Source organism: Nannobrachium achirus (genome assembly GCF_963921795.1).
Source record: "Nannobrachium achirus genome assembly, chromosome: 17".
In the NCBI taxonomy this organism is placed as follows: Eukaryota; Metazoa; Chordata; class Actinopteri; order Myctophiformes; family Myctophidae; genus Nannobrachium; species Nannobrachium achirus.
The window spans coordinates 50,528,449-50,547,674 of NC_137824.1; the positions used below are offsets into that span (position 1 = coordinate 50,528,449).

The 19,226-nt window shown below is 40.6% G+C and overlaps 2 protein-coding genes across 2 annotated transcripts; both read right to left on the reverse strand.

Annotated features, from left to right (window-relative positions):
* Positions 1 to 647: 647 nt before the first annotated feature.
* On the reverse strand, positions 648 to 3,961 carry ccna2 (cyclin A2; the record flags this gene model as incomplete). Its single annotated transcript, XM_080746792.1, has 8 exons — positions 648 to 699; positions 813 to 946; positions 1,513 to 1,626; positions 1,776 to 1,980; positions 2,075 to 2,298; positions 2,485 to 2,591; positions 2,799 to 3,078; positions 3,722 to 3,961. The coding sequence occupies 8 exons, from the start codon at positions 3,959 to 3,961 to the stop codon at positions 648 to 650; spliced, it is 1,356 nt and encodes a 451-aa protein (XP_080602918.1).
* A 2,468-nt stretch (positions 3,962 to 6,429) lies between these two features.
* bbs7 (Bardet-Biedl syndrome 7) lies at positions 6,430 to 17,231 on the reverse strand (the record flags this gene model as incomplete). Its single annotated transcript, XM_080745700.1, has 19 exons — positions 6,430 to 6,563; positions 7,260 to 7,383; positions 7,500 to 7,603; positions 7,938 to 8,047; positions 9,459 to 9,623; positions 10,550 to 10,689; positions 11,182 to 11,247; positions 11,456 to 11,530; positions 12,212 to 12,404; positions 12,657 to 12,759; positions 13,011 to 13,095; positions 13,945 to 14,075; positions 14,337 to 14,439; positions 14,773 to 14,859; positions 15,412 to 15,598; positions 15,830 to 16,005; positions 16,221 to 16,283; positions 16,489 to 16,554; positions 17,196 to 17,231. 19 exons carry the CDS (start codon positions 17,229 to 17,231, stop codon positions 6,430 to 6,432), a joined length of 2,148 nt encoding a protein of 715 aa, XP_080601826.1.
* Between the last annotated feature and the right edge of the window lie 1,995 nt (positions 17,232 to 19,226).

Here is a 19,226-nt window from a genome sequence, read left to right on the forward strand (position 1 = left end):
GCAGCCCTCTGCTGCCCCCATGAGCACAAAGAAGAAATACTTCTAAATTAACTTTATTTACAAGAGCTGTTCCTTTGTTTTTACAGAGCAGAAGTTGCATTGATTTACCTTGTTTTTACAGAGCAGAAGATGCATTGATTTTTAAGTGTAAGACTTGTTGAACAAGACGTTGGACAAGATGTGAAAAACCTTTCATCAGCACAACAGGTGAAAAACTTTAACCATCACAAATAAGTGTAAGAACATCTTTCAGTATATAAAAAGCTCATTAGATCAACACTCAAAGCTCTTATAAAAATAGTTAAAAAATGTCTGCAGTTGGTCAGGCTCAAGGACAGAAAATATTCACAGGAAGAGATGCATTTACAATGTGGCGTTAAGACCACTAAAAGTTTATTTGTCTTAGAGACAAATTATATATTACAAACGGCACTTGATTCATTCGAAATCCTGCATGAAAAGATGCCCATGGTAATATCTGGTATGAAAGGACAATATTCCAAGATTGTTCATAAAACTTTTTTAAAGGACACATTTGTGCAGCTCCGCCAAAAATGGAGGCTATACATGTTCAGTTATTAGAAATGTGGCATTTTAAGACAATAAAAAATATAAAAGGGCCAAACAAAAAAAACAAAAAAAAAAAATCATTTCAAAATCAGTTTGGCAGGAGGCTCAATCAGGGAGACTTCGTGGTACCTGGGGGAAGAAAAGAAAATGATTTAGAAAACAGACTAGTAGGCATAATAATTAGACAATATATAGTTCATACAGTGTATGAATTTACTACCGTAGTAAATTGTATGACTTACTTTGAGGCCTTGTATTTTTCCCTGACAGACTGCTGGGCATGCTGTGGGGCATTGAGGTAAGTCTGATGCAGATCTTCGACACATTGCGTTAGGTCCTCTAGTGTGTAGCCAGTCATCTCCGACATGGCCTTGGGCTATGTGGGAGACAAAAAATAAAAATGTTGAAACTAGTTGCATATTGTATCTGTCAATCATCGTGCAAAATGCAGATGGCATTATGCAAGCCCCCCACAGCAAACAAAAACACCACAATTAGGAGAGTTTTGCAACCACCACCTGAACTTACATTAGCTCAAGAGCAGTGGTTCCCAAACTTTTGAGCTTGTGACCCAAAGGAGAAATTAGTTTGTCCTGGACCCAACTAGTGAAAATGGCAGATTTACAAGCTCACAGCGCATCCCACCGCATTGAGAGCTTGTAGATTTTGTACATTTTCACTATTTCTTAATGGAATTTTAAATGTTTAAAATGTACATTTTTATTCAAGTCCTCTATACATCTTTTTAAGAAAGAGAAAGAAGGTTTTTATTTGAGTTGTGACCCATAAAAAAAAAAAAAAAGGTCCCGACCCACTGCTTGGGAAACAGTGCTCTAGTCTAGAGTGTAGACAAGTATACTTGCAGAAATAACCAGAGAGAAAAAAAAGAAATAAAAAAATGTTTTACTTTATGAATGGAAAGAACCCACAAGATAAACTTACCCATGAGCCCCCAGTGATGGTGTGATTTGCTACAATGAATGCTGCAGCTGCCGTTTGTGATGGGAGGTACTTCAGGAATGGGTCTGAATCAACCAGACTTATCTCCCCAAGGAACTGGGGGGAAAATTACAATTTAAATTAGTCTACACATTTAAAATAAAAGCTACAACTAAATTATTCTGACTTTCCAACCACATGTTGTCCAAAGCCAATTAAAGATTAAATCTTTAAATGTGCTCTACCTAAAGAATCATAATGCTCACCATTGCTAGGCTCTCCACCTGCTTGCTAACCGAATGGTGTACAAAGTACTGTGTTAGAAACTGGTTGACTGTGGGAGCTGCCAGATCAAAGGACAACACTTTCAGAACAAGGTGCTCCATCCTCAACACCTGTTTCTTTGTGTAGGTGTCATCTGTGATGTAAACGAACTCTGCCACTTCTGGGGGGTAGATTTCTTCAAATTTCCTGTAAGAGCAAGAGCAGTTGGTGCATTTGTCTCACATCACATTGACTTGCATCACCTTCAGCTTCTGCAATTCAGCTTAATGGAGATACTTACGATGCAAGCAACATTGCGGCAGCTCCTACAAGCTGCAACTTTCCCCGAAGGACAGACATTGAGGAGAGGAAGCGGTCGATGTAGTTCACTGCCAGGTAGAGGGTCTCGCTCTGGAGTTTGTACTCCTCTCCCACCTCTACCAGCCAGTCCACCAAAATGGCCCTCATGCTGTTTGTGATGTCAGGCTGCTTCTTCATGTAGCCAGCTTTAGGCCGGGTTTTCACCTGTTCATTTAAAAAAAAAAAAAATTAGCACCCCATATTTTTAAACAATAGCTGTCTAATTAAATACTTTAAAAAAACGGAGGCATGGTGGTACAGAGTTCTACAAAAGAACCCAAATAAGCCCAGGGCTAGTTTCCATCCTCAAGGTGCCGTGTTATGTGACCCATGCCGTGAATACTCACTCACCTCCATTTCTCTTATGTAGGCGTGAATTTCTGCAGCGTAGTCCGGAGTCTCATTTACATTGACTGCCTTCTCCTCAGTCTCGATTACTGACATGTCCATGGGAGAATCTATTAAATGCAAAAGTCAGTATACATGATTAAATTGGACAATATTGCATAGGTTTACGTCAATCTCCGCAACAGGGAGGACAGACAAATGAAGACTTTCCCCTTTTGCTTATGAGCGTCCTCTACTGTAGACATACAGCAGATTATCTGCATTTGCGAACACTGAACAGTAGGATTTATGAAGCAAATGCATAAATTAAAGCTTACCAAAACTGACATCCATGGAACCGGGGATGTCAATCGTGGCAAGGGGCTGTCTCAGGCGGGTTACAGCATGATTGAGTACCAGTGGGGAATCATCTGTGGTGGGCTTAGGCTTGATGGGCACCAGCTTCTTGAAGCTGGCACCATCAGGCTCATCCATGTGGATCTGGAAGGGTGGGGGCTGCTTGGAAGGCTCATCCACATGAATCTGGAAAGCAGGCTGCTTGGAAGGAACTTTCTCATAGCAGCTTTTGCCATCATCTTCATTTTTACAGGATAGCACCTGTAATGAGGACAGAAAAACACAGACACAGCATAAGTAATGCTATTCTTTTGACTGGCAGTGAATATGCAAACTTGTAGTAAAGGGGGATACATCCTTTGTTCTCAAATGCCAATGCTGGTGACGGGCAGGTTCTATTGTGTGCCTGACTTCATAATACATAATGACATACTAACCATATAATAGTAAGTCAATTTTATTTATATAGCACCTCTCACAGAGAGATCTCACAAAGTGCTTTACATACATTGAAAAAGACAAAGGCATCATAAAAAGGAGTCTGTACAATTGGTATCTAGGCATATATATACAGGCATAGAATATGAAACTATAATACCTCTATGATACCAATAAGCCAAATAACTTTTGAAAATGGCGGACAACCTGTGTAGGACAATAACAAAATCAGTGATATCTGTATCAAACACAAGCAAACCCTAGTTGTATGACCATGACGCCGCCACAATACACCAGTACTATTTGAGAGCTCAAATGAGTCGAGATGTAGAAATGAAAACGGCAGTTGTTGTAACTGCTAATTACGAGCCGAGCTAGATTTAGCCGCTCTCTTGTTTCAGAGTCCAAGCTACGGCTGCTAACATTAGCCATCTTAGCATTCCGCACCCAGGAGAACATCACCAACCTGCTTTGTGCCGCGCTGCTGGGTCTGAGGCTTGCTGCTGTACTGGTTGCTGTGCAGCGGGCCCAGGACGGTCCTGTTCCCGGCTTTGGGAGCGACGTTCTCCTGGTTCCCCTCGGCGGCAGCACCGGTGGTGGTGGTGTTAACGTTAGCCCGGGGCTTCAGCGCCCCTTTCAGCCTTGACAGCACGTTCTCCTGGTTGGCCTGCGATTCGACCGCGCGTCCTTGGTTCAAACGGGACATGACGATTCCTGCAAAATGCACCACAAAACGGTCTGGGTTCGTTATATGCTCGCTTTTTTTTACTTCGTGTCCGTTTTCAGTTATAACGTTGTCGCTAGCATTAGCTGCTACCGCGGTATAGGTAGTAGAGAAGACCACTTACTGTTATCTGTTGTCGGTTGTACGTAGAACGTCGGTCCGCGGCTGCTGCAACGGTTTTCCTAAAACACTCGACTCGAATATTTTAAAAAAGCAACGACGTCCAAAAACAAAAGCTTTGCTGCGTTTAATATAACATCTCGTAATGTGCGCGTAAAAAAGCTAACGTCTAAACTTGTGCTCTCGAGTCTCTCTAAACAATGACCGACCGGTATGTCGTCCCGTAGCAGCAGCAGTGACCGTCCCTTTACACACTGCTGTGTTGCTTTCTCTCCAGTTCAAGTAGCCCGCGACTATTGAAACGGACCAATGAGGAGGCCCTCCGGGCGATGACGCGCCGCCCCTACGGCACCCGAGAGTCGTCAAAACCCCGTTACACTTCGTCGTGCGACGGTGTCCCGCGCGGAAAATAGCCGACCTGCAAGCCCACGGTGCGTCGCTCCGTCGAGGCGCTGTGAGCTTGGAGAGCGGGTATTTGCATTCAAATTATCCTCATGCGCATCTCCTGTTGTTACTTGTAGCCCTTATGTTGTAGCAACCTAGTAACCTACTTATATGAAGGGCAGATCAATGTTGGTCAGGGAAAATAATATATTAATTCTGACTTGTCAACTGTTTATAAAACATTTAGTTTGATACTTTGCATTCCATAGAGATTAACTAGCCATAAATCAGAACTCTTGTAGAGGTATTTTATTTTGGGACGTTTTCTAGAGAGAAACGTCCCAAAATAAATACCTTTACAAGATGATTATGATTTATTGCTAGAGTAGATTAACGGTAATCTTATAGAAGCATTACTCGTTTTGTTGCAAATTGAGTCTTTAGTTCTGTTGGTTGCATACATGTATATAGGTTTTGCAGTAATTTGCAGAAATATCAGGCCTTACATTCATTGAAAAAATATATATGTAGGCTATTTGGCCCCTCATTTGCAAAATAAATCTAAAATGAAATATTAAGTAAATACATACAGTATATATTTATAAATGGTCCCTTGTTCTCTGAGACACACTGTTCCGGTTTGCCATATGCTACAACAAGCTAGTCTGTTTATAATGATATGCATTTTATGTTGACAAACATTCTTCAGCAGGCTTACACCTTTGTCTAATAAGAATAATGCACTCTTGTTTCCCTAGAAGCATCCCAAACAAGAAGCACTCCAACTATATAAAATATTTATTTTCAAGTGTTGCTGTGTGACTACACATAAACATCAGTACAACAATTCAGTAGTATACAAATTATATACGGTATCATGGGTAAGTCAAGAAAAGGCCAAGATTTAATGATTACTAACATTTGGATCTGAAATAGTGCTCTTTTAACTCATACAGTGCCAGGCGACTTTTAGAGCAACTTTCTCACTATGGGCTTCCCTGCCAAGCGACTTTGGGCGACTTTTACTTAGAAAAAAAACAAAAAAAAATTTTTTTTCAAAAAAATTTTTTTTTTCAAAAAGATTTTTTGGACCCCAAAAAATGTAGTAGGCATGATAGAAATCGCGAAATTGCATGTTTAACCCCCATAGCAACCCCATCTATCAAACATGGCAGCCATCTTTGTTTACATTATAGGAAAACATAATGGCTATTATCTCAAGAATGCCTGAACGGATTTCCGATCTTTTTTTTTTTGTTTGAAAGCTGTGAACAGCCTGCACAAACATGGTGCATGATCTGTGCATGGGTGTGCATGATCTGTGCACTACAAATTACATGGAAGTCTATGGAGAGGGCTGGCACTAATGCCACTCGAGGGCATTTTTAATTGGCAGTAAGTGAGTTAATGATAACCAGCGTTTCTGTCTGGAATGTTCTTCTATCCCTGAAGAAGACTACTTCATGTCAAAACGTTGGTTATCATTCAATTATTCTGCATCGTGGCTATGAGAGTGCACTGCTGTGCAGCCTTTTCTTCGCTTTTAGACTTCTGCACCAAAGTCAGCAGCACCTCAGCAATACTTCTCCTGTTTAATAGGTGAAAATATAACATAATTCCCAAACTTTAACATTGAATCAAGAATGGAAAGGGAATCTGTGTTTTGGCTTCCTCTTCGTGGGTTATTCATTGTCAGTGAGTTGTGAATGCTACTGTTACAGGACAGTATCAAAGAAAATAATTTGGTGATGAAATTGTATGATATATTGCCTACGATCCATTGTCAAGCAGAGGACTATCTAAATTCACATAATGTATACAGTATACTACCAACTTTATCTTAGACCACAGTAACACAGGTATTCTATTTACAATACAAAAGCTAGTACAAATAAATAAGATTGCCTGATCATTGTAAATCCACGTTATCAGTCAGGCTATGAATATTAGGCCTCATTGAAAAACTCCAGCAGAGAGTTTAAGTCATAGTTATCCAGTATCTCCAGCAGCGAGGACACCTTTGTCTTCACATTCTGCCCTTTGAACTTGAACTTGTCAATGTAGAGGTCTGTTATCATACCTATAGGGAGGGTACACAAGTTAGTATCTTGCCTGACTGAAAGCACTTTTAGAAATAGTGCATAACTGTAGACCATGGTTTTCGGAAGGCTGCGTTTCTTGTTCCAGTTTATTTCCCCATAGCTTGGTTTGACACAGCAGCAAATTTGAACTGAAAACATTATGTGAAGGTGTCATATTGGTTCCATTTTCCTGTTCTTCAAACCTGTTGCTAAACCAACCAAAAGAAGCTATGGGAAAATGAACTGGAACACAGTTATGCACAACGCCGACTGTAGCACATAGAGAAGCACTATGTTCTCAACAGGAAATGGATAGAAAAATCCCTGTACACATTTAATAATTCATAACATTGTAGGCTTATGTGCCAAATTAGGAGTAAGGGGCTTTACAAGCCCCGATCTGGGCAGGGTAGTAGTAGCAGGGTCGAGGTTAAGAAAAAACGTGTTGGCGATTAACTGTTTTGTTTGGGTAAAGGGGCGAAGAGTAGTGGCGGTATTCTAGTATTAGGGAGCAAAATCAGCAACGATATAAGCAGAGATGCAATAAATTAGCATCAGACTCATTGCTAATGTTTCCTACCAAAGTGTAATTTTCGAGTATCTTTTCAAAAACTTGTATCACTTATTGAAATGTAATGTATGCTTAAAATATATTATGAACATGACGTCAGTTAGACAGGTGGTACGTGACACACCATAAAGTCTCTCGAGGTGCGCTGGCTGCTTCTTGTACTCCTCCAGGAGAAACTCAGATTCGTCTAAAATACTACGGTACTCTGGGATGAGAAAGTCAGCATTGCCTTCATGAACCTGCAACTCCTTAAAAGAGAGAGACGGAGAGAAAGAGAAGAACATAAATAAAAAGAGCAACAGTGAGAGAGGTCAACAGGTTTTCAGCTTAATTATGTTTCAAGTTAATACTGTACAGTACATACTTTTAATGCGTCGATAAGCTGAACCTTTTTGGCCAGCAGCAGTTGATATTCCAGTTTTGGGTGGATCATCTTCAGAGTGTGGCTCACAGACTCATCATTGATATCTACAAAACATATTGGAACAGGAACACGTTGACATCATTATTTATTATAAATAACATGTTGGTAAGTTGCTTATGCTGACTTAGGTCACAGTGAGTAAATGTAACACAATAATTACCTTTTTGTGTTTGTTAGTTCTTTTTTTGTTGTAAATTAATGCCTTACTTGATCACACTACAGCGTCACTCAAAAGTAGCATATCTGCATGCTGAAAATGCGGTGCAAACGCTATTTTGGAATTTTAATCCTAAGAAGGACAGTTTTGGACAGAGACGATATAATTACTACTGTAGATGCTTGTAAATTGCATTAAAACAGCAATAGAACTACACCTACCATAAGAGATATTCAAGTTGATTTTCCTTTTTGTGGCTTCTTTAGAGAGGACATCACTCAGAATGGAGATAGTGGAGATGTTGTCAGACCTGAAGTGGGCTTCTCCTTTACTGATGCCACAAGAAAAACAGGGCTGTATTCAATGCTGACATGTCAATATGAAACTTACATTGTTAATGTTTCAATGATGTACATTGTACAGTATGAGGATACTAGTAAAAAGGTACCCAAGATTTAACAACAGAATTATAAATAATACGTTTCAAAACACATTTACAAACGAGATCCTCTGAGTCATAACCTAAAATCTCTATATGGAAATGTGGTATTTTGTGAATAAAATACTATAAATGTTTTTTTTTTTTTTTTTTCTAAAGACGTAAAACTAATGTTCAATCACTTTGTGCAAGATACAAATCGCAAGTGGTTACAATTACTTTGTGCAAGCAAAAATGTTTTGGACACCTTCATAGACAAAGTGTTCCTTGGTGTAATGGCAGACAACGGTGAATAAATCAAGTACATGTCAGAAGAAATCTTTCAATTATTTCAGAATGGGCATTTGAAGCATTAGCATTCAAGTTTTCAGAAAATTGCTTTGACCACAGAGAAAGAAAAAATTTAAAAACACTGACTGTTCACAGAAATCACAGTTCATATGCAATCACAATAATCTTCAATATTATGCAGCAATATTGATATTATTATGAAAAGGGTGCACTGAAAGAAAAAAAAGAAAAAAAACTTTCAGCGTCAGTCATGAAGAAAAGGGCAAGTCTTCCATGGCTCTTTATTCATGTAGCTACAGTAATGTATTTTTGTCACCAGGTGTCGCTAATCACAAAGTGTAAGAAAGAAGTCATTCAAACAAGAACAAAGGAGTGCACACCAGAGTTGTGGAGATGACCACGGTGCAGAAGACTGAAGATTAAAAGAAGATACTGCTCGGCTCGTAGCAACAACGTAATATACATTTATTGATATAAATAAGTAATGCACTACCACTTGACACTTCTCAGCCAATTAGGATGGCATATTTGCCCTAGACCAGTGGTTTTCAACCAGTGGTCCTTGTGGGGGTTCCAGGTGGTCCCCAGCTAAATGATGGAGAGTTGGTAACCAAATGGACGCTTATAGATCTTTAACCCTTGAGAGTGTAAAATGAAACCAAATGGACCCATAATTTGGACTCTCAAGAGTTAAATTATTGTTAAACTGCATTACTTTCACAATTACATAATTGTTATTTTTGATAGAGCTGTTATCAGTCCTATGTTACCACATCTATACAGCATGGAATTGTGGACAAAAACCTATCCAATGATAAAAAATAAATAAAAATAAATCTAAATCTCTAAAGATAAATCAAATGGTGGTCTGTGGCTCAAATGCCGAATAAATAACGAACCTTGATATGAAAAGGGTTGAAAACCACTGTCCTAGTACGGTCTGTTATTATCTTTCAGTGCGGTTAGGTGGTATACATGGGGAAATAGCGGTTCAGCAGGTCTCTGTGTTTACCAGTAGGTGGCTTCTAGCTGTGTGCTGAGGAAGGTGTTGTGGAAGTGAAAGGTGATGGTCTCTCCTGCGGGGGTTTTCTCCGGTACTTCTGGTAAACAGAACACCACCCAGGAATGGATCTCGGCAAAACTAAACTGACCCACAAGACTCAGTCTGTTCATTGGCCTGCATGAGCATGGGGGGAGGCAGAGGTAGAGGCAAACAGAGAGGAAGGGATAAATACAGACAAGATGAATTTGTTCGTTGTGTTTTGTACATTTGTGATTAAAGCTTTCCCATGAGGGGTGATTTCATCTGGATTTTCATCCATCTCCTTTAGGAGTTTTAAGCATTTGTGTTAGTTAATAATAAGCAAAAAAACACACAACAATCAAACAGTGTGTCCTTCTGAGACCTTATTCTATTTTAGACAATCTAATTGACTGTAAAAGTAGTTAGATAATTTGGGAATTCAAGAAAATAACATTATTTGTTATATTTAAGTGTTCTTAGGGTTTAAGTGTCTTAGTCGCGAGCCTCTTTTTTCAAACGCACTTCACGCCACTGTCCCCCGCACCCCGTGATCCTCTTTCTTACAAACAAATGGCACAACAAGCGCTTCTCTTTGAAAAGAATGATAGATATTGCAATAATAAAATTAGAGAGCTTTTTCTAGAATGGTACAGACAAGAAACACTTTGGCTAAAACACTTAAAAGTAACATGTAGCCTAATTAAAAACTCTCTCTGTTTGTTGAAGAGAGACACATTTTCATAATGCACAATTATAGAGCTTAAGCTGATAAAGTAAGTAGCCTAAAATCAAATGACCGCAATGCGTAGGCCTAATGAATGAATTAAAATCTCTCTAGCTATTATTTATTTTTTCAAAGAGAAGCGCTTATTCTGCGGCTTGTTTATGAGAAAGAGCAACGGGGAGGCGGGGCACGGGGAACCACAACAGGAAGTGCGTCTTGGTCAGAGACACCTTGTTGACACCTTGACATTGCCGTGGCTGGGAATGAAACCTGAGAGTAATCTCTACCCATTTAGCTATGGCCACCCCTGTTCAGATGGTATTCCAGTAGTTTATGTCAGTGCTCGGTACATTACCTGTCTTGGTCTATGCTGTGTGTTCGCTGGTGGAGGGACAGCGGCTTGATCTGGTACTGCCGGACCTGGCATGTTTTGGGCTGCAGCCTGGGGGTGATGTAGGCCTGCAGGGTCCCATACTGGCCCTCAATGGATCTCACCTAGAGAGACAGCAGGCATGTAATGTATGTAGACAATCACCCCAAAACGTTGAAGGCGGCAGGCGCACAAGTTCACATTAGAACCCTACAGGTGTTCCTGCCAAGAGATGGCAGCATCATTTGTTGTCAAATGATAAAATTGTGGGTAGTTTTCTAGTCTCCAGTCCCACATTTTTGTGTCTAGCCTAAATGTCTGACTGTGCCTCGAGCTGTTTACATTTCTAACTAATGGAGTATTCAATCAATCAATCATTCCTGTTCACTCTACTGTCTACTAAGTTGAGTCTCCATTTCGCTTACCTGAAGCCCGAGTTACACATAATAGCACTAACACAGCATGTTGTACACAGAAAATACCTCATCCACAAGCTCTGCTATTTACAACTATGAATAAAATAGACATGTACATATTCTCTTTTATCACTCATATTCTCTTTAGCACTCATTCTATATAACACACTTTGTAACTTTGGGCTAGCCTAGCAGTAGTACCTTGAGCTCCAGCCTGGTTGTATTGGCCTGGCATCTGTAGGTAGCTAGCAGGAAGTTTCCATTAGTCTGCTGGAAACAACAGAAGACAATGCATCACTGAGCAGGAGGGGTCTTTGTTTCATGTTGTATTTTCTTACTTATGCCAATATGAACATCTGTAAAGCTGCTGTAAATTAATTCCGCTCATTGATGTATCAATTCCTCTCTTTTATAATAAATAACCCGTTTTTGTACAGCATTTGTAACAGCCAAAATAAATCAATACAAATCTCACCTCTGAGTCACATTCACTGAAACTCACAACAGCTGAGTTCTTATCAACATCCAGCAGGTCTATTGGAACATCGCTCTGTAAAGAGAGGAAAAAATGAACAAAATTAAACACTTGATTTGACTGTGTACTGTGTCAAACACTTGCCAAAACTAAAATGATAACGTACTGTACACCTATTGAAGATCGCTCTATGAATGGCCCACTAGTCCACCGATCAGTCTCAGGTGCAATTTCAGGCTAAACCAAATTCCCCCCTTAATTTGCCTTTTATCATGATTCTTCCTACCTGGTATCCTGGTTTGGCTTCTAGCGTAGTAAGCTTCTAGAATACCTTTAGTTACGTACCTACGTTACGTAGATGCGTAAGTTGCGCTAAAGGCGTAGTAACCTGAAATCTCCTAATCTCTGTGGAAAGTAAACACAACCGTCTGCTCATGGATTACTGCAAGTGGTGGATGTAACAGCACGTCAGTTAGTTTCTTGGAACTATAAAAAGAAGATTCATGAAGAAAAAAGTAACTTTGGAACTGGAAATATTATATCGCTTTTGTCTGTGTATATTTAGCCGCATTTTCGCTGTGAGGATGGGGTCGAGACAACTCGGGAGATCTATGAAGAGGGGTGACAATAACAGAAATCCACCAAACCAGGTACTGTAGGAAGAATCATGATAAAAGGCAAATCAAGGGGGGAATATGGTTTAGCTTGGAATTGCTCTTTAAGACATGCACAGTGTTTATTTGTGCTACACTGGACCTGTAGCAGTAGGTTGTCGATGGCGGTCTGGACCTCCAGGGTGAGGCTGTAGCTGGCGTCGTCCTGGCAGAGGGTGAACTTGTCGTTGACACTGAAGACGGGCACGGCGGACACGGCCGTGCTGGACTGGGAGCTCTGCTGGTACTTCTCTCTGCCCTGGAGCACTTTGACCTGCAGCTGCTCCAACTCTGCCCTGGAGGAGAACAGTCAAATCGTTGTTGTCGGGTGAAAACCTTGTATGTCCAAAACCGTTCATTTTGCATTCATCATTTTAAAAATGATTTAAACTAGTGAAAACAGACGATCTACAAGCACACAACCACAACATTTCACAGCTAGTATGCAGTATGCACACATTCGCATCATCATTTCACTTGAGAGGGTAGCTTGTTTGTCAAAATAAACCATTCACAATATTTGTTGAAATAGCATTTCTAACGGATACCTCAGGGAGGCTACTTTGGACTGGGTCTCCTTGCTCATTTTGACTTCATCTCCGGGGCCGGCCTCTGCCTTCTGGGCCTCAGTGGTCAGTCCTGTTACCCAGCCTGGAGCACAAAAGTAAACAAAAACATGTTCAAGTCTTTGATGCTCCAAAGTGACCTTAGGGGTAAAGATTTATATATTTGACAAAAATGTAAAGTGCTATAAAGTATAACAATGTAATTCAGGGTGCAGTGGATGAAAAAGTTGTTTACAGGGGTGCCCTGAGCCAAGTAGGTTTGCTAGGAAGTAAGACACCAGAGATAATGCTTGATTCTTGCGTGATTGGCGTGAAGGACATACTCTTGAGACTGACCTGTATAAGTGGCGGTCAGGACCTCATCATAAGACTCCTTCCCAACACAGCCTCCCTGGATGGACGTCACACTCTCAGACAACACCTGAAGAAAGACACGAAAAGGACCTTGACGACGAGTAATAAGGGGACGGAATTGCTCCTGTGTTCTGTACCCTTTGTGTCCTTTTGAAATGTTGCTTGTTTTCTGCATAGACATAGAAAGGTAGACGCCTCCTCTGGCTCTGGGGCGTTGGTAAAAAAGCATTGGCATTTTTTAAGGCAAGCTTCCGGAATTCTGAAGGACGCTTCCGCGTGCGTCACAGAAGGGGACTTTCGGTAGGCCAATCAGTGTCAATCACTTCAAATGAATAGTATGTGCCATCAGAGTCAGGTATTGAGTGAAATACATTTTCACACACAAAGTTTGTTTTACACCAGGGGTCTTCAACTGGGGTCCGGGACCCCTAGTAGGGGGTCCCCAGAGTTACTACAGGGGGTCCTCCAAATCTTTGAGTGATAGAAACTTTTTTTCCTACTTTTTTATATTAACCACTTGAACCCTAGCGTCCATATTCGGAGAACTTTAGCCAAAAATAGTCGATCTACAAGCCTCGCGCTGCGAGGCGTTGTGAGCTTGTACATCGGTTATTTCCAGCAAAGAGCTTTGGTGTAGAGGGGAAAAAGAGCAGATCAAGTACAGAGTGAAAGGTCAAGTTTATTAGGTTTCACAGTTCAAGTGGTTTAATATTTGAGCACACAAATTGACATTAATCCAAAATACACAGATGATTGTGCTGCCAAACAATGAAACCATAAGGAATCTATGAAAAGGTTGTGGGGGTCCCTGCTTCATCTCTCTCTCAACTAAGGGGTCCTTGGCCTGAAAACGTTGAAAACCCCTGTTTTACACAATTTATTTTCAATATCACTTGAGAAGATAATGTGGACTTACATGCTCAAAGCGTAGCGTGGGCTCACTGGAGCTGTCCAAGCCATAAACCTCCACCGTCCCATCATCCCTGCCCACCAGGATGTCACGCACACCGTCTCCGATAATGTCATACGTGTCAACACATAGGACACCTGTCAGGTAATAGAGCACTGTAAACAACTGATTTGGAATAAAAGTGCTCTTGTTGAATCCTTACTGAATTCTTAATTACTTTTTTCCCTGTAATGCAACACCTGGAATGGCTGAGTGAGTATGCCATTCAATGCCAAAATGATACCACATAATTTGTCACATGACGAATGATATATCATTTACACTAATCGGTTTTCTATAACTTTCCATAAACAAACAGCAGTGCTAGTCTTGAGAAGAGATTAGAAGAGACAAAATACCTCCTTTCTTTTTGTCATTTTCGACCTCCCATTTGGACACAGCGCTGGATTCACCAATCTTCACCAAACCCAATTTTCCATCTGCTGTTCCATAAATAATGTCCTCTCCTGTTGATGGGTTATTTATATTAATTACAATATGCCTTTATGAAAATGTTTCATGTTCATTATGTATTTTATTTGCCATATTCTTCTTGTGGGAGTTAAAGAAAAAGTACATTTTGATATATTCATATCCTATGGGTTATGGTAAACAAAAACACAATTAAATATAATATTATCCACTTTACCCTGATGTAGCCCTGAATAGCGAAAACAGTATATCTACAAGCTCACAACTCAAAGCATCGCAATGCCTTGTGAGCGTGTATACTGACAAATACTGTAGTTGTATGGCTCTTCCCTACATAGAAGCAGAATGTGGACAGGCAAAAACATAGTCTGACTTGCCTCCATCTCTGTTGTAAAGCTCCAAGACAGATGGCGGGCCAGGTACTTCAACATCATATGCAAGCTCTGATCCCTATGGAATATGAAACAAGGCGCTCATTCTTGCCTTGCTCCGTTGGGGTGTCAACAGGTTCATTCCATTGAAATTGGTACATTAGAGCAGGGGTTTTCAAAGTGGGTGACGGGGCACCCTGGGGTGCCGCGGCGGCAGTCCAGGGGTGCCGCGAGATAATTTGATAATATTTGGAATTTATTTGGACACTTGAAAAAATATCATGTCAATATCAATATCATTTAAAAATTGAAGTACAAAGTTATTTTCAGTCAGTTCTAACCAAAATGGCTATTATCTCAACGTTTTCCTCACAACATAATCACTAAGATATCGTCACTGTCGGGCAGAAACCTCGTATCTCCAAGTTTCAAATGTGTACGTCTTTTGCCCTTCATCATACAAGACTGCCTCACAAAACTAGTGAAAACTGCCGATCTACAAGCACACAACGCCTCGCGTGCTCGGAGTGAAAATTATAATGTAGGGGTGCCTCGGATTAAAACAATATTCATGGGGTGCCCTCAGACAAAAAGGTTTGGGAACCCCTGCATTAGAGAGAGACGAGTTTACCTGCAAGACTCTGAGAACACGGTCCTGGCACGCCAGAACAGGGACCACGCGAGATAGGCTCTCACTGGACAAGCATATGATGTCATTGATTTTGTCTCCGGAGAGGTAGTAATCTTGATCTTTGCAGTCACAGTAGTGGTTGTAGATGTAACTTGCACAGACGAACAGGTCGGCGCCGGATACATGCCTGCAAAAACAGATCACCGACACCACTCAACACATTGACATGCAAGTCACATTGGTAGTCATCATCAACCACTTAAGTCCTATATCATAAATATAAAAAATAGCCGATCTACAGGCCCACCTCGCGTGTCGCATTGCGTTGTGACTTTGTAGGTCTGCTATTTTTGCTTATTATGACATTATGGAAGTGGTTAACCCTGATGAAAGTGCACAGAAGTAACATGTGACGTACATGGCGTTAATGCTTTCCGTGAGGTTGGCCTCAAATGTGAGAAACTGTTTGCCTTTCTTTGTGAATCCCCGGACCTCAGAACCAGAACACACAAAGATCTTCTCCTGAGGAGTACCCTCGGCCCCTCCCAGGTCCAGACGGCCTATCTTCAGTCCCGGCAGGGTTTTGAACACAGGCTGAAGGAGATGAGGTTGTTCACATGATTACTCAGATTAAAAAAACAGAATCCTGCTAAAACTGTCTGCATTAGTACAGCCTGTCATCTTGACGCACAAGGAACATTTTAACATGGAAACGAGTTGCAATAATATTAAATAGCTGCAATTAGGCATTTATGTAATAATTGTGCACGACAAAGAAGAAAATGGGATGCAGTAAATAGATGGCCTACCACTGCCTCTCCTTTCTTCATTCCAAAACATGTCAGTACACCATCATGGTCTGCAATGGCAACCTGAAGGAGACAAAGTCTAACAAGATTAATCTGTGCAACCTACATTGGCCATGAACACATCATGATAATGTAATGCAGACTATTTTAAGATTCAGTCTTTTGTTTCTATAGCTAATATTAGCCATTGAAATAAACGTTTAACGAATGAATGATAAAAACTCAATACAGTGGATAACACTGCTATTACCAAATAAATTGCCAGTACCTTTTGGGTTGCCTTCTTCCCAATTGCAGGTAGGAGACGCATTGTTTTCTGGGACGTCACACCAACCTGAGATGATATCAGGAAAAAGAGAAAGGATATTTGGCCAATTAGCAGTTTTTGCATACTTATATCCTTGCCTTATTGTTAGATGCATACATCAGCAAGTATAATAATGTGTTTTGTTTTTGCTGCTGTATAAATTATCCCACATATTTAATGTATACATGATGCACCAACACCACCACTTTGAGACCTTGTTTGCCCTCTCTAATTTTGTAGTAGTAATTCATGTATATGTACTTAACCTAACCCTCTTAGATTTAGAACTAGAATTATTATGAACACAATTTAGACAAAGGGGCATAGGGGCAATGGTGCTAAAAAGTTAACACAAAAAGCCCTCTAAGGACTAGTTAACATTGTGGTCCTGTGCATTCAAGGATATGGACTTCTATAGACTATTCAATTGGAGTTAGTCTTTCTTTGATTAATTGATTGAATACTTTATTAGACGTTTGCATAGGAATAGTAAAGGACAGTAGTAGTTCAGATACAAGGTCTACTAAAAGGATTTAGACCAATAGACATGGCAATGGCTTGTTTGCATTGGGGCCCTTTTGTACTCAATTCATAAAAATGAATATCAATGTAAACCAATAGCCTTTATAAATGAAACACTGACCATTCGTTGACGCTGACTGTATTACCTGCATGTAGTCAACTCGATTTAGATGGATCTCCATGTTCTCAACAGTCAACTCGGGCAGACACCAATCTCGCGAAATAATATGGTATAATTTAATGGGATTTGTCTTACGTTGACTTTGGAACCGCAATGATCAACTGAACATGAAACATGAAACGACTCTCACAGAAGGATAGCGAGATCAGGATTATCCTCCAGGGCAAAGAGATTATCAGGCGTTAGCTTGTCATGCTAACTTAGTTTACCCAGCAAGCTAGCCCAGATAGCTGCACAATTCCAGCACCTGCCAACTAGACAGTGAAAAATCCATAATCAATGCATCATGCTAAACTGGAGATAATCTTCATCTCCTGTTCCAATATATTGCATATAAATCCATAGCCACAAACAAAACAACACATGAATCTGATGTGATGAACACGGTGGACGTTCGTTGCCAATGACAACACAGCACGCTGTTAGAAACAAGCCATGGTAACAAGCTTCCATCTCATTGGCTTAAAAGCAGACGTGCGCACATTAAAAAAGAATCTGGATTGGTTCACTAGTTCACGCTACCAGCCAATCAGAGAGACATCGCATCGGATCAGCAAACGGAACCCCTGACCCTGCCCTGACCCCATGCAAATAATGCAAGGCTGGTTCAACATTATTTGCATTTATCTGTGTTTTATTTGTCTGTCATTTAATGTTGCATGAATTGAGTACAAAGGGACCCCAATGCAAACAAGCCTAACAGCTTTATTGTGTGTTTAATCGTTTAGTTGACCATGTATTTATGTCTGGACTCTGGGTTGACTGGGTAGCTTGGGTGCAGCAGGTTGTGCAGCAGGTGTCATGCAAATTCGCCTAAAACATATTCGCCTAAACGCATTTGGTACTTTTGCTTTGCATTTTCGCCGTGGAGTACACGTCAGTCTTTTCACATACCTGTCTGAGCCATTTCGCCTACCCTCAATTCTGCTGTCAGACTGTCCATGTTTGCATATTAAGGCCTCTCCATACTTTGACCGAAATGTTCGGCGAGTTGGACTTTCCGACGTGCAAATTTCCGAACTCTCATTCGGTCTAAATAATGCTTTTCAGAAGTCGCGAGTGACGTCATTTTGATGTCGAACCTTACCTTTTGACCGAAAACGGCAGTTTCGGTCAATGTATGGACAGGCCTTAATCCTTGTGTCATTTAAATACTAGAAAATATTGTTCCTTTGAAACAATTGTGGGCCCACTTTAAGCCAAAATACAATGGTATAATATAGCTGCAATATGTCAATATCTCTGTGTTCATGAACTGGTACTGTCCTGTCTAAATAAACAAATAAAGTAAAGTAAAGTATATATGGCCTACTTTTGGGCCAGCGTGCAGAAATACTGTCCCAGGGAGCACCAAATCTGGTCATAGTCCTGGGCACCAAAAAGGGCTGATCCGGCCCTGTGTACAAATGTTCATTGCGACCAAAGGTCGCAGTATACCATGAGAAATGTCGTAGCTTGTCCTTGTAACGGAAGTGATGTCACGTTACATCACCTCATCAAAGATCAAACCCTGGATATCCATACTGTCACTGTGACATCACTTCCTGTTCCACTTTCATCAATCCCAGGCCCTAACTGGCCCAAAAGCCTGCTTTACTCTGATTTACACCCTACCTTCCGTTAATATTAAGTCCATATATGTATATGGATATATATTAATAAAGGACACCTTATGCCCATATATGGAGATCCCCAGGCATCAAATCCAGGCCCTAACTCGCCAAGGCCCTGCTTGGCTTTACCAATTAACATACGTTTTATGCCCATATATGGAGATCCCTGTCCCAATGTCATCAATATTAAGGACATATCTGGGAATGCCCATATTTGGTAATGCCCATATATGGGCACGATATGTATATGGATAAATATAAAGGATAAAATTAATAAAATGTCCATATACAGTATGGGCATTCCCAGATGATGTCCTGTTAGGGTACCCCCTTATGCCCATATATGGAGATCCCTAGGCATCAAAACCAGGCCCTAACTTGGT